At 36.2% G+C, this 14,866-nt stretch overlaps 1 protein-coding gene across 6 annotated transcripts in view; it reads left to right on the top strand.

Moving 5' to 3' along the window:
* PUM2 (pumilio RNA binding family member 2) overlaps positions 1–14,620 on the top strand; it is a 69,346-nt gene extending 54,726 nt beyond the window's left edge. For 4 of the 6 annotated variants that reach the window (XM_048075203.2, XM_048075202.2, XM_048075204.2 and 1 more), the window contains 8 exons: positions 4,018–4,285; positions 4,841–4,970; positions 6,826–6,960; positions 7,215–7,352; positions 9,017–9,142; positions 10,154–10,275; positions 11,536–11,728; positions 12,686–14,620. In XM_048075203.2, the coding sequence (XP_047931160.2) occupies positions 4,018–4,285; positions 4,841–4,970; positions 6,826–6,960; positions 7,215–7,352; positions 9,017–9,142; positions 10,154–10,275; positions 11,536–11,728; positions 12,686–12,817 (1,244 nt within the window). In that variant the 3' untranslated portion in view covers positions 12,818–14,620. The remainder of the gene's footprint in view (positions 1–4,017; positions 4,286–4,840; positions 4,971–6,825; positions 6,961–7,214; positions 7,353–9,016; positions 9,143–10,153; positions 10,276–11,535; positions 11,729–12,685) is intronic. The other 2 variants (XM_048075201.2, XM_048075205.2) reach the window with 1 other exon arrangement.
* The last annotated feature ends 246 nt before the right edge of the window (positions 14,621–14,866 follow it).

The following is a 14,866-nucleotide window of genomic DNA, read 5'->3' as shown; positions in this document are numbered from 1 at the left end:
AATCAGTTGGAGCAGCAAGGTCATGAATTTGAACTACCCTTTCACTCCCAGGGACAAAAAGTTGCAAACAGAAGTATTCTTCCCGTGTTATAAAAATTCCTTTAGGTTGGCAGCGCTTACTTGTTGGGTGGTACGTTGAAGCAATTCAAGGGTTGGTTTTAGGGATAGGATTTTCAAAATCTGGGCTTTTGGAGGTACTTATTTTCAGTCTGTGCTTTGCAAACCAAGCTTGTTGGTAGATCAGGTCAGTGTTTTTAGGAACGGGTTGTTCTGGGTAATAGGGCTATGCCAAGGGACCTCCATTCTGGGGAACCTTGCGTTGCCTCTGTCGTGTACCTACTCTGTAGGACTTTGGTAAACCAGGCATAATAAGCACTTGCACTGATTCCTAAAATGCATATGCATGTATATATATAGTCTCACACACACGTACATAGTCTATTATTTCCCAGGAGTAGATGAAATGTTTACTCATTTTAGCTGAGGATGAGATTAAGCTGATTTTTTACAGATATAAAAATATTTTGTAGAAATCAAGTTTAACATGTTTATGTAATTTTATATGTTTTACTAGAAAATAACATCGCTGACTGCATTTAAACAGCAGTTTCTGTGCAATAAATCTGTTTTATGTCTCAGTTAGAAATAATTGAACCAAATGCTTTGGTAATAAGTACTAACAGACTAATGCTATCAATAAATCTGCATAGATCTAGGTTTTAATATTTTTTCATACTGTCTTTTACATTAAATATGTTGTCTAAGTTGAGGAGTTAATAATTTAACATGATTTATCTCCTTAAAGCTTAGTAAAGCTCTGTTTTAGATGGCCTATATGCCTTTTATGCCTCTGTGCCTCTTCTTCCCTATGGACTAGGCACTGGGATTTGGGTTCAATTAAACTGTAAAACAACTTAATAATATTCCTTGCATTGGAGATCTTCCGTTTACAAGATCAGGAGTGATAGCTAAGTGATTAGCTACAAGCTGCGTGCTTTATTCCCCAGTGGTTTGTAATTGTGCGGACGCACGGATTCCTGACAGCAGTCTTCTGAAGTGCCAGCATTTGCAGAGAAGTTTAGACTAGGTGTTTGATCCAGTAGGGTGTGGTTTTCTGTGTGTGTTTTTTCCCAAAATAACTAGTGAGAACTAGTCTGTGTTACCTTCTGGTATGGAGTCAGACTCTTTAAAACAGTATTAGGAGTTCTTGAAGAGGATGGGGATGTGGTAGGCTCATCACGAGGATTTGGGTAACTAGAACTCAGATTTCAGTTTTTCAGTTCTAAGCCATTCATAGTAAAAGCTTGTGGGAAGGAGAGCAATTGCCTTCAGTGTCCACACTAAGGCTTAGATGGCTTTGGACAGAGAATTTAATGAGACTATAATATTTTAAGAAAATAGTCCTCTGTATACAAGAGTATAAGTAAGTACCTGTGGCAGTAGGATTTTATTTTGCGGGCTTTCTTATTTTTCAAATCTGAAAAGTTGTCACTGAACTACAACATTACCGCAGAAATAAATTAAAAAAAAAAAGTTAAATCTGATTTTTGTGAAAAAAGTCCATCAAATCACAGTTTTTATAATAGTTTCCAGGGTTTTACAGCTTAAGCTTTTGAAGTGTGACAGTTCTCTCTAGGAATGATGGATATATTATATTTTTAGCCATCCTGTATTATGACCCTGCTTACTGTGATCATCTTAGGTAGTTTTGCAGGCTAGACAGGAGTCTCCCAGGTGCAGCATTGTCTTCTTAAGCCTTAAAAAGGGACCATTCCCAAATTAGACTGAGGAAGGACTTGATTGATAATCTTGAGTGTGAATTGTATGCGTGCAGTTTTACTACACACATAGAACAGTTGTTAAAAAGTAGGAAGTTTATTAATTTAATTGTTGGATAAATTAGCGCCTTTATTTCATACTTACATGGAGGCTCAAGTTGAAAAAATATGTTATTATTATTATTAATATATTGTTACATAAAGATGGAGAAACAATTCCTGACTCCCATGTGCAATTTGACTGTTCATGCTAATTGGACCCATGCAGTATGTAAACTCATAACTGAAACTATCCGTTTAGTTTCTGGCAGAGAATCGAGCATGTGATCAGGAAAGCAGTAGAAATGTTAAAACAGCCCAATAAGGCTTCTTTTAAACGGGCTTTGCTGCCCTCTACTGGCATGAAATACTGTTACTGCACAGCACTTTCAAGGAAGATAGGTTTCATTCCAGTGTTTTAATAATCTAGATCACAAATGCCATGTTTTCAGGTACATGGTTTCTCTGTTGTTTAGAAGGCCGTTCCTAGGAGGAGAATCACTGTAGAGCATCCCTCTGCATCCTGCTTCACCTGCAGAATGTTGGGTTTCTTTTCTATTTGTCTGTTAGTATCGTGTCGCTGTCGTTTCTCTTCTGGAAATAGTTGTAGTCAATGAAAACTAAAAATGATAGTTGAAGCTGTTTTTTTTTTCTGGCTAGAGAGAATTAAGAGGCTTTAATTTTAAACACAGAAAAAAATAGTAATTTTTTAAGGTATTGTGGGACAAATTACTTACTGATTCTTTACTAATTCTTACCACTGAATTTGGAAAATTTAGAAATACTATATTTATTTTAGGGCATAATCCTATAGAATTCAATAAATGTGATGCTTGATACGTCTTGCAGAGCACTAACATATCAGATCCTGGTATTTCGATTTGACCTTTCGTAAAAAATACTTGACCATTAATATGTTACCAGCCCACTGTAACTGTGTTGTTGCCTGGCCTTATAAATGCTTGGAACCAAAAGAAGGCTTGGCTGGGGCACTGTCAGCTGATACATTTTTTTTGTTCACTTTGTAATAGAGCACCATTCAAACAGCACATACTGCAATTTGCTTTAAATTCAAATTTAGTTGCTTCTGTTGACTTTGACAGGGCTTTCAGTTACTTTCTAGACAATTCGTGGGGAAAATGAAAATACTTTTTCTTTTTCACTTTTTACTCAGTGGTTTTAGCTTGGTATTTTTTGCATACTAGAGTTGAGGTATTACGTCCTGCTTGTTTTATAGCAGCATTCCTTTGAGAAAGCATACTGTAGTTGCAAAAGATGCATTGTCTGCATGCTTATTGTGATAATTGCTGCCTGTTGTGCAGGAGAGAGGCCTTGTGGCAGAGTTCAGAGGGATGAGAAGTGATGGGCGAGCAGTGTGAGAGGGGAAATTCACAGGGCTGGGAGAGGATGGCTGTAGGTGGGACCACTAGGAAAAGGAAAAAGGACCAAAGCAAAGCAGTTCAGCTCATAGAAAGGAAGGAAAGACGAAACGTAGTGAGTGGTGCATGTTTTCACAGCCAGAGAAGGACTTGATGTTTTTAAAAGGAACTTGTTTAATATGTCTTTTGGTTGTTTTAGAATTAAGTAGAGCATTCTTAGTTACCCGCTTTGAAATTTGACACGTTTAGTGCATAGAGAGAGGTACCAGATTTAAAGCCTGGGATGCTGAAGTCATCAAATATCCTGCAGAACAGGTACAGCCTGACAAGAGGCATCACACGTGCCTCCCCAAAAAGGCCCTTTCACGCTGTGAATTGACAGAAAGGTGCCTCAGCAGGGACTGAAGGGTAGTTCAGATTTCATGGTCTGTTTTGAAACAATTGGCTAACTTCAAGACTACTAACAAGAGTCTGAACCGGCGTTGCTTGTGAAGTGGAAATCTGCCCGCTAAGCCAAGGCCCACCCAGCCCTAAAGTTTCTGTATGTCTGGGTGGTCACTTTACTTGCTTCGTTATTCTCTTCTCACGAGATTTCTTTTCCTGGTGCCCTTCACGTAAAATGAAAACGAGGAGGAGAATGGTTTTATTTCTTGGCAGATAAAGCTATCTAACTCCTCAAACCAAAACGAGGTAAACGTAAATAACGAGACACCACTGTTGTTTCCTTTGGCTCCAAGGGTATCTGTAGTTGTAGTACACTTACTGTTTTGCTGTTGTTTATTTTCCTTACGGCTTTCACTGACAGAGCTGCTTCCTTGTAGGAGGACTGACAAATGGTAGTGGTCGCTATATTTCTGCAGCACCTGGAGCAGAAGCAAAGTATCGCAGTGCGGCAAGTACCTCCAGTCTTTTTAGCTCCACCAGTCAGCTCTTCCCTCCTTCACGCCTTCGTTACAGTAGGTCTGATATTATGCCTTCTGGACGCAGTCGATTGCTGGAAGATTTCAGAAATAATCGCTTCCCTAATCTTCAACTAAGAGACCTTGTTGGACATATTGTTGAATTTTCTCAAGATCAGCATGGTTCTAGGTAATTACTCTAGTAAAGTTAATGATGTTTTACTGCTTTGATAATGCCATATTAACATTAAACGTGCGAATGAGCTGGGACTCTTCTTAATGCAAAGCATGCCAGTAATTGGAGCACGTGCTCTTACACTGACCCCTTTCTTTTCTAGGAAATTTCATTATAACAGTAGTATAAATTTAGCTGCTTATAGAAGTTTTCAGGTTAGGAACAGCCTTATAACTAGGCTTGTAAACTCTAGTTTTTAAGTATCAAGAAGGTGTTGATTAAGAAAACAAAATAGCTGGCGTCTGGAATGTTAAAACCATTTTTAGCAATACATCATCAAGTACTTAGTTATTGTTCTTATTCTTTTCATCTTTAATACTTTTCAAATGAAAGTTTTAAGGATCATTATACCGAAATGCATCCTTTCATATGCAGAGGCACTACTTTCATTTTAATAAGTTCTATAATGTTGAATGCTCACTTCAGAGTGTTGAGGTGTCTCATTGAAACAGTGTTTGAGAGGTTTTCCTGTTGTTCATGTAAAGCATAATGTACATTTTTTGCACTTAGATTTATACAGCAAAAGCTAGAGCGAGCTACTCCAGCTGAGCGCCAGATGGTATTTAATGAGATCTTGCAAGCAGCATATCAATTGATGACTGATGTGTTTGGAAACTATGTAATACAGAAGTTCTTTGAGGTAAGCCTAACACAAAGTGTATGAACAGAAACTTGAATGAAAAGCTGTAAAGTCTGATTAAATTTAAATTTATTTTTTTTCTTAACATCATAGCAGAGTTCTACTGGACTCTCACTACAGAACCCAGGGGTCTAATAGTGCACACGTGTTTTCTGTTCTGTTCCACCCTCTTTTTCCATAACAGGCTTGAGGATTATAGGCATTGCTTTCTTTTGCGCTGGTGATGCACATGATAGTGAGCAGCATTGGCTGCACACTCAAGCTTTTAGCTTAATTTACGTAGACTTTCAATTAGTGGTGGGGAACACAAAGATTTGAAGGATACTCGTAGTGGTTACTGCATCTTGGCAAAAAAATGGGTCTGGAAAATGTTCTTGCACCCAGATAAATAGATGTGTGAATTTGGCCAGTGCTCTGAAGGAACTTTTATCAAACACTGTGTTCAGGCAGAAAAAAAATGAGGAAGGGCTATTGTATGATACGTTCAGTACTAGTAAAATTAGTATTTAAAACTGCTTTGCTTTTGTGTTGTTGTTGCCTTACCAAAGGGCTACAAGATTCAACCTATGGAGAGGAGAAAAGGCAATGCCTATGTCTTGTGGGAAAAAAAAAAAAAAAAAAAAAAACAACGTAGGACAGACCTGAAGCATGGTGTACTTTAAATCAAGGACCATATCAAGATACTTTGTTGGATGGAAAGTGAAGCTGGAAAATGTTCAATAAGAAAAAGTTGCCCAATTAGAAATACGATGCTCACTCTAAACAGGAATATAATTTTTAATAAGTCTACAAAGCCTACAAAATAGTGTGCTCATTTTTTTTGTCCTGATATTCTTTCTACAAAATCAGAATATCTTCTGAAAAGTGTGGATGATGTACTGTATATAAGTTCTTGATCTTGCTCAAGAGAGATAATTATTGATAATTGAGAGTTGTTTCATCTTAATTTTGCGTAAGAGTTCCCAAGAAAAATGCATTAGCCCTTATGTATATTAAGGGACTTTGTTCATCATCTAAGTGGGAGGGACAAGTTGTTGGAGCTTTCTTCAGAGCTTTTGGTGACTACAGGTGTGGGTTTAAGATTTCCCACAGGGTTGCATTATTCTGAAGCCAGTCTGGCCTCTTCTGTGTTAAACAGGAAGGAAAACTGAAGGTTGTAGTGACACTGCGGAGGGAATGATATTGGCAGGAGCTAGCTACTGCTTAAAAAATGTTGGTTGGATTATACTCTTAATACAGGCAGCATATAAAAGCATTTTGATTTTGCTCTACAAAGCTCAGGTATTTTTATATTTTCCAAAGTGCTCATGGTGGGAATCATCCTTCAAGTCACACGAAGTTACCAAGAAGCTGCTACAGGGCAGCTGCTTCTTTTTGTTATTTTTGGTTTCTCTTTCTCCTGTTACAACTTGCTTACCGTATATAAGATGTAAGGTATAATGACCAATACGTATTTGAGATGCTGGAGAATATGTAATTTGAATTAGTATGTTTTGGTAATCTGATGTAATTAATTTGGCTGATACCATTTGCCTAAATAAGTGGGTTATTGCATTTAAATCTTATTCTGTATTCCTACAGACGGTCAAGTATAAACTACTTAGATTTTTTTTTTCTGCTGCCTTTAAAGTCATGCAGTTGAAAGCAGGTGTGTGACTGGAAGGTAGAATATTGCAGAATGTTGCGCTGAGGGGTGGGGGAAAGCTTTTGTAAATATACCTGTCAGAGGTAAAAAGGGAAAAATCATTCAAGGCCCAGTAAATCTTTAACACATCATGAAAGTTCTGACTCTGTCATGTAAATTCCAGCATACTTCATGTCTTCATTTGTTAACAGCATATTTATTTTCTTTTAGTTTGGAAGCCTGGATCAAAAGTTAGCCCTAGCAACACGCATACGTGGTCACGTTCTGCCATTAGCCCTACAGATGTATGGTTGTCGTGTTATTCAGAAAGCACTTGAGTCTATCTCACCTGACCAGCAGGTAATTGTAAGTTAGAACAATATTTTTTTGTATTTTATTTCTTTTTAACAGCACCCACCTTTTTACTTGCTTAAATTGTGGATGGTTCCCTTCATTATGAAAAGCCCTAGGGACCAAAAATAGTTTAAATTATAAGGTTGTGATATGCAAGTAGATGACCAGTGAATAGGAAAAGTGGACAGTTAGAATGAAAAGGGGACTTTTCATTTTTTTGAAGAAAAAAAATCACTGAAAAGATAACCTTTTTTTTTTTTCTCCAGAACGAAATGGTGAAAGAGTTGGATGGTCACGTTCTGAAATGTGTGAAAGATCAAAATGGAAACCATGTTGTCCAAAAATGTATTGAGTGTGTTCAGCCGCAGTCGCTCCAGTTCATCATTGATGCATTCAAAGGACAGGTAGTGTTAACAGTTTGTTTCCTTTTCTGTAGGGTTGCTTTGATTTGCAGATCTTTTTCCATCATTTGCATATACAAGATAGCATTTGACACTTTACCAGTCAGCTCGTATTAAGTAGGATTAAAGGAGGGGATGATAAAATGGAAAAGCTGTTGAATAGACAGTTTACACGCTGTAAAAAGATGAATATGTTGGAGCTGAGGATCTGGAAAACCTGTTTGGATGTGCTGTAAATACCGATAGAAGTATTTGGCTTATGGCCAGGCTGTTTGAGTTTTGTGATGTGCAATTTTAAATTTCCTTTATAACTTTTAACGTTGCTATTTTTGATGTAATAATAAAGTATCTGATCCGTGGCATATACTTTTCATTAAAATTTCCATTTTTTTCTTCTGTTGCTTATCTGTTGCTTATACGTCTGTCTCAGTGTTTTCCAATTAATACCTATCATTAAGGAAATACTTTGAAGAAATAGTAATCTGTTCCCTACACATGGGCTAGTGTTAAGTGAGAGGCAGAAGGTATTTGTTTATTTAAGGATTTTTTTGTTATGTTTCCAACAAAATTACATTCATACAAGATTGGTATTGTGCCGCGGGCTAGAGAATACGCTGCAGCTAAATAAGATTTTAATATTCTGTGACAAACATGTACTTTTATAGTCGCAAAGAATTGTAAAACATCGTACTAACTTGGCTGTGTTGCTAAATTTTACTTTAATGGCTGACCATATGTGTTTCTTAGCAAAGTCTACGATAAATTCTCTCGCACTTACAACAGCACTACCAGAATTATTGTCGTACGTAGCAGTAAATGGTGTACCAAGATGCTGAGGGGCAGGTCTTCTTGCATCAAAAAATGCATATGGGGTAGATGAGGTGCAGTTTCTAAACTATAAGTAGAGCCGCATTGACTAAAATGTGACTGCCTATTTACTGGACATCCATCTACAAAACCAAGTCGTATATTTCAAAAAATACACATATTAGCTAATCTCAAATGGCAAATGAAAAATACTGCACTTCAGTCATGTCACCCAACGGTTATGTATCTTTGTCACCTGCTTGTGGATCTCTGTCTAGTCAGCCAAGACTCTCTCTGTTCAGTTCTGACCGATACTGACTCTCAAATATTCTGAATTAATCCCCAAAACACAAACCTGAAGAAGTAGACAAAAGAATAAGTAAGATCATGACTGTACGTTTTAAATACTTGTTTACAAATGTTATATATGTGTGAGAGGGAATGTGAAAGTTGTGAAAATCAGCTACAGTATTTGAGCTCCTTTTTATAAAAGACAATCTTCAAATCTTAAAATGAAGAACAAAGTTAAACACTATTCACCTTTCAAGCTTTCCTTTTAACTGAGGGTCAGACTTCCAGGGTTTTCTTTGCAGCTAAGCAGGCCAGAAACATCATAGTGAAAACTTGGGTTCTTAGGCAGCTTTATCATTACCAGAGTCCTTGATAAAAAGAGATAGGATAAATGGCCCCTTGATCTTTTTTCTAGCTTTTACAGGAGATGGAACTCTGATACTAGCAGGCAAAAGTGTTCATATTTATATAGAAGTAGTTGACAAGTTCAGTTCCGTTTTGAACATGGTAATAGTAGCGCATCTGTAAACTTCAGTTGGATTAACTTAAATTTGCAATTCTGTTTTAAGGTATTCGTACTTTCTACTCATCCATATGGTTGTAGAGTAATTCAGCGTATTCTGGAGCACTGCACTGCTGAGCAGACTTTACCAATCTTAGAAGAACTGCATCAGCACACAGAACAACTAGTACAGGTTAGTATATTCCTTTTTGTAACGCATTGTAGAGCTTTTTGATATTATCATAATTTATTCCCGTTTCTTAGTGTATGAAATAGCTTAAATGCATTTGTTTCTTTTTAGCGTTGTAGACATTGATTTTTGTCTTTCTTTCCTTCCATAGTTTTAATGAAAATGAATTTGGAAGTTGGGAGGCAAAGAAGATATAAAAAGCCTTTTCCTTACACTTTTGGCTGTAGCTTCAAGTATACATTGTACATGCACAGAATTAGGTTTTGGGTTTATTTCTTTCTATATTTATTTATTGCAAAGATTGCCTTTTTGTAGTTTCTCAGTTCATTCCGGTGTCCTTCACATAACTTCTAATAATATCTAAATACAAATAAATTATCAAAAATACATGTTGTCAGAAATGTACGTTGCACATTCCTACACACAAAATATATGTTGCATATATATACACAATTAGGACATCTTTTCTAAAAGAAGGCCAGGCTAAAGACCTTATACATGACTTCCTGTCTTGGTCTCAAATGAAGAAAATTAATGGTTTTGAAATTGAATCAGGTTAAAATACTGGAAGAGACTTGTTCAGTGGGAATTTCCACGTTAAAAGGCATGAATTGCCTTTTGCTTTGTCTTCAGTCTAGTTTACCTCTCAGTTTTTTGTATATAAAGTCTCTCTTAGACTGTATATGTCTTGAGGAACCAAATTTCAGGGAGATCTTACGGCTGTTACAGAGTGATGATCTTAATTTTGAAGACTTGTTTCTCTAAGAGAATAAAAGGTACTCTAGCAAAATGCCATTTTTACAGAGTATTTCCATTTTCCATGTAAATTTTGTGGTCCATTAAGTAATTCTTGATGCAGTATTTTTTGCATCCCTTTGTTTCTGTGTTGTTGACATTACAGCAGTTTTCTTATATCCATATAAATAGTAAGTTGAAAGTTTATACAAATAGACAATAGCTACATGGATTGTTTGGTATGAACACAAAAGAAAATTGAAGTCATCTTATTTTCAGGATCAATACGGAAATTATGTTATTCAACATGTACTGGAGCATGGTCGTCCTGAAGACAAGAGTAAAATCGTTTCAGAAATAAGAGGAAAAGTTCTAGCTCTGAGTCAGCACAAATTTGCCAGGTATTGCACAGCTTTCATACAATATTAAAGGTTCACTAACCTTCTAAAGTTGTAGTATTGGATTTATTTATCGCGTTACAAAAAGATTGTTATTTTTCCCTTGTGTAACGTTTTCTGAAATTTCATATTTTTATAGAGATGAACAGTAGTGGTATCTTACCCTCTGTGAAATACTAGATTTCGGGAAAGAAAAGGGGAAATGCAGCTCTCCAGTAAAACAAATGAGATTTTGTGGGTTTTATGGAGTGTCTTGTGTTCACCCTCTATGAGCTCGGGGAATGGGCTTCCAGACTCCAAGGAGAGGCGTATGAGAATCCCCAGAGCCAGATGAAAAGCTCTCCTAGAAGTTGCTTGATACACTGCTGAGCTAAGACCTCCTGTTTTTTTTCTATCAGTCCAGTCAAGCAATTTCCAAGCATAAAAAGGCTAGCTGTAAAACGTGGTGCTTCAGCATGACAAGAATTTTATTCACTAGGAAGACTCAGTCTTTTTTAGATCCTAAAAATCATCCTTCGGTGCTTTTAACTGGAAAGTAGATTGCACCTTTTTCAAAGGAAAATATACTTCAGAATTCATCCTGGATGGTATAGTGAGACTAACCTTGTCGCCAATCTTAAGTAGAAATGTGCTGTGATATTTTGAGGGCATGGGTTTTTAAAAATGAGTTGTATGCAAAGCAGCAAGTTTGTCTGGATTTTATTTTTCTTTGCCTAAATAGAACTATTCACATTCTTCTTCTCCTTGGAACTTGTTTAATTTCTAAAGCACAAACTCATGACAAGAATAATTTTTTTGCTGGCTTATAATCACGGATGGCATTTTCAGCTTCCGAGACATCTGGAGGTTGGGGACTTCATCTACACGAAGAAATATTTGAGGGTTTCTCTGATCTAGGCATGCTCCTGAGAAGATCCTTTATTCAAAAAGCAGAAAGCCTTCTACCTGGCTTTCTCTCTATCCTAAAAGGGTCCACAACTAAAAACAGATGTACTACAGTACATATGCAACCCAAGGTCCAGTATATCTACCATAGGCCCAGTGGAGAATCTCTCCTAAAAGTATCAGAAAATGACTTTTGGTGGTAATCCTTTACCTTCCTCAGGTATTACAGAGTAAAGATTTGGAAATGGGGACTTAACATATTTAGAATGGACTCTTCAGTGACATTAAGGCACCTGAACTTGTTCAGATAAATGTAAAATTGCTACTTGGAAGAATGTTACATACGAAGTCACGGAGTGCATTTGTCTTACTTTCCAGCAATGTGGTAGAAAAATGTGTAACTCACGCTTCTCGTGCTGAAAGAGCTTTACTTATCGATGAGGTCTGCTGCCAGAACGATGGTCCTCACAGTGCCTTATACACCATGATGAAGGACCAGTACGCCAACTATGTTGTTCAGAAGATGATTGATATGGCTGAACCTGCTCAGCGGAAGATCATAATGCACAAGGTATATTGGTTTAGAAAATTTTCTCTTTATACTACTACCTTATCTGTTAGAATCTCTTTCCCTCTAGACTTAAAACTAGCTGGTTCTGTAATCTAGAAATTGGTGTATAAATGTTACATTCGAGGGAACTTGATAAGGCATAATGTATTCAGGTCTCTGAGCACTGTTCTGTAAGCCGAAAATGTAAATCTATAGAAAAGTCCTAAAAGTTGGATTTCAAATCCTCTTTTGGTGTCAGCTTTTCTGTGAAAATACTTCTTTTATGTTGAAATTATTTGTCATGTTTATTAACATAATAGAAGAAAGACAAGTTTGTCTTATTTATATTAGCATTACCTGTTATTATATAAAAGCCTTCTGCAGTTTCCTCTGAAAAGATTCCCGTACTTCCAACAGGTGGTCACATTTTCTAGTTGAGAATACCCAGAGAGAAACAAAAATGCCATTGCCCCAGTTGCCCCAGGCTATTTGCTCCCATGGGAAAACTTTTTGGGGGTGTTCTCCGTTGCACTACTGTGCCCCCAGCTGTTCAAGTGCTGGGTCGGATTCAGGGAATGTAGTAGGGATCGGACAGCTCGGCCTCATCCGGCACTGTGGGTTAGGTCACACGTGAAAATACCCCCCTTAAATACCCCCCTTAGGTTTGCCTGGTGTGTTTACATTGTGTAGTACCAAGAGGTTTTTTTTTTTTGTTTTTTGTTGATGTTTAAGAAATCCAGTAGTCTAAAGTCTGGTTTCAATCATCTAAAAGCAGAAGTGGAGAGTCATCAGTTGAATTATTTATAATGTGACAGGTACATCAGTTGCTTTGTGATTCATCCACCAATTCTACAGCTTTCCAGAAACTTCCAAAACTATGAAATGACAGGTTTCTGTTATTTCTTATAGAATTGTTCACAAGTGTACTAACTCTGCTTACAGTTTTTGAGGAAAAAAATGACGGGTTTCTTCTTACAGATTCGACCCCACATCACAACTCTGCGTAAATACACCTATGGCAAACACATTCTGGCCAAGTTGGAAAAGTATTACCTGAAGAACAGCGCTGATCTGGGGCCAATTGGTGGACCACCAAATGGGATGCTGTAAAAGACAAAAAGAAGAAAAAAAAAAAAAAAGGAAATGGAAAAAAATTTTATTGTGAATGATCAAAACATACAACTTAACTATAAATGTTCTGATTTTTTTAAATCTATTTATTGACTTTGTTCATCCATTTGTAAAATTTTTATTCTTTTGTATATTTTTGGGGAGTGAATTATAAAAAATAATAAAAAAAAAAACTCCAGCCCTGATCCGGAGACCTATCAGATTGGACGGCTGGCAAAGCACAGAATGCCTGTATATGATGTAATTGTATCAAAATAGCTGTCACATATTTTGTAAATTTTTACCTTGTAAAGTCACTGAAATAGTTTTTAAAGGGAAAAAGTACAGTATTCTTTTAATACACTGGCTTGCAATCTGGTAGGTCTACCCAACATCATAGCACAACAGGTTTATAGAGTTGTATATAGAATTGATCCTTATTTTTCCCTTTCGTGTGAAGTCTTTTATACCAGATTAAAATTGATCAGCTGCATAAACATTATTTAACACGTCAAAAAGTTAAGTTGTGTTTTGGTGGTTCACAACATACTATTCAAAAAATAAACTGGGCACAGCAAATTAAAATAGGGAGTAATGAAACAATGGAAACTTCAAAAGACAGTTTTCACCACTTTGTGGACACACTTTTTTTTTCTTTTTTTTTTTAATTAGTGCCCTAAGGTTTTCTCTAGCGATGTATTAAAACTAAAAGTGCTGTATATACTTATATATTTAATTGTTGTACAAGGTAGAGGAATTAAATGATGGTGGTACTTCCATTCAGTAAAGTACACTGTTGGAAAAGGAGTGAACCCTGTATTAACTTTACAGTCAGTTTTACAATGCAGGAAGAGTAGAGATTTGTATTTTTTTATTTTGCATATAGAATTGTAAGGATTTGAAAGTGTTGAGCATTTATTTTGCTTTCTCACTGTAGATGCAAAAAATAGGTATTGATGAAGAGAAAAGGGGCCACTGAAAAGTAAACTTGATAGCTCAACATTTAAGCATGATTGATTAAATATCCAGATAGCTTTTTTGCTTCCTATAAATATATGCATTGTATACGTGTAGTTAATAGGTGTAAGTTTACAGTTTGAAAACAAATCTCTTGTTTCGATGTTTATTACAAGCCTTGCTAATTTAGTAGTGATGCTTACCTTGGTTGTACAGATGTACATTTGTAAACCTTCATGCTGTAAATGTAATTTGTTTTACCCTTTTTGGGACAAAAATTTGCATTTTAGTGTATATTCATATCCCCCTTCCCTTTTCTCCCCCTGGCATATAGTGTTGTATAATGTAAATTTATTTCAGCAAATCAAGAGTGATTTTTTTAAATTCTATCTTTATATGGTTTCAGAAATATGAACCGGCTTTCTTTTTATCTATTGTGAGAAACATTATGTTTTGTTTATAACATAGCTGTTGATTCTGTTAATATGGACACTTTGGGAAATCAATCTGTTCAAATTTTAAGTCGGGATAATAAGCATAGCAAGAAAGAAGTGGACTGAAATACTTGGTTATCGCAGAAACCAATGCTTCTTCCATCTTAATAAATGTGGCATGATTTTTTTGTACAGAAGAGTACTGTATTTTTGAATAGCCTTCTCCCAGCGTAAAGCAAATATGTATGATACTGTCAATTTTTTTCTCTGGACATATGACATTGTAACAGTAACATAAAGATGATGTACATTTACAAGCGGCCTTATGTACATTTCCCAATGATCTTTTTAAGGCAGAGTTGTGACCATATGTGTATAATTAAAATCCTTTTTAATCCTTTGCCTATGGAAATATTTTGGAAAAAAAAAAAAAGCTTACTTTGTATATTCAGTTTCTGAAAGATAAAGAAAGTGCTTTGTATGTTGTCGAAGTAAGTATTTTGTGTAAAACGTTCATTTGGATGGCATAACCCGAAGTTTTGATCACCAAGATAGGTTGAAAGCAGTGTCGAGCATCGATCAAATAAAAGGCTGTAATGGTAGGGCTCTGATCATGAGGAAAGAAAATAGTAGTGGTATTAACTTGTGTAAGGAATTA

Source organism: Anser cygnoides, chromosome 3 (genome assembly GCF_040182565.1).
Source record: "Anser cygnoides isolate HZ-2024a breed goose chromosome 3, Taihu_goose_T2T_genome, whole genome shotgun sequence".
NCBI lineage: Eukaryota > Metazoa > Chordata > Aves > Anseriformes > Anatidae > Anser > Anser cygnoides.
This window is presented reverse-complemented; position numbering and strand designations above follow the sequence as displayed.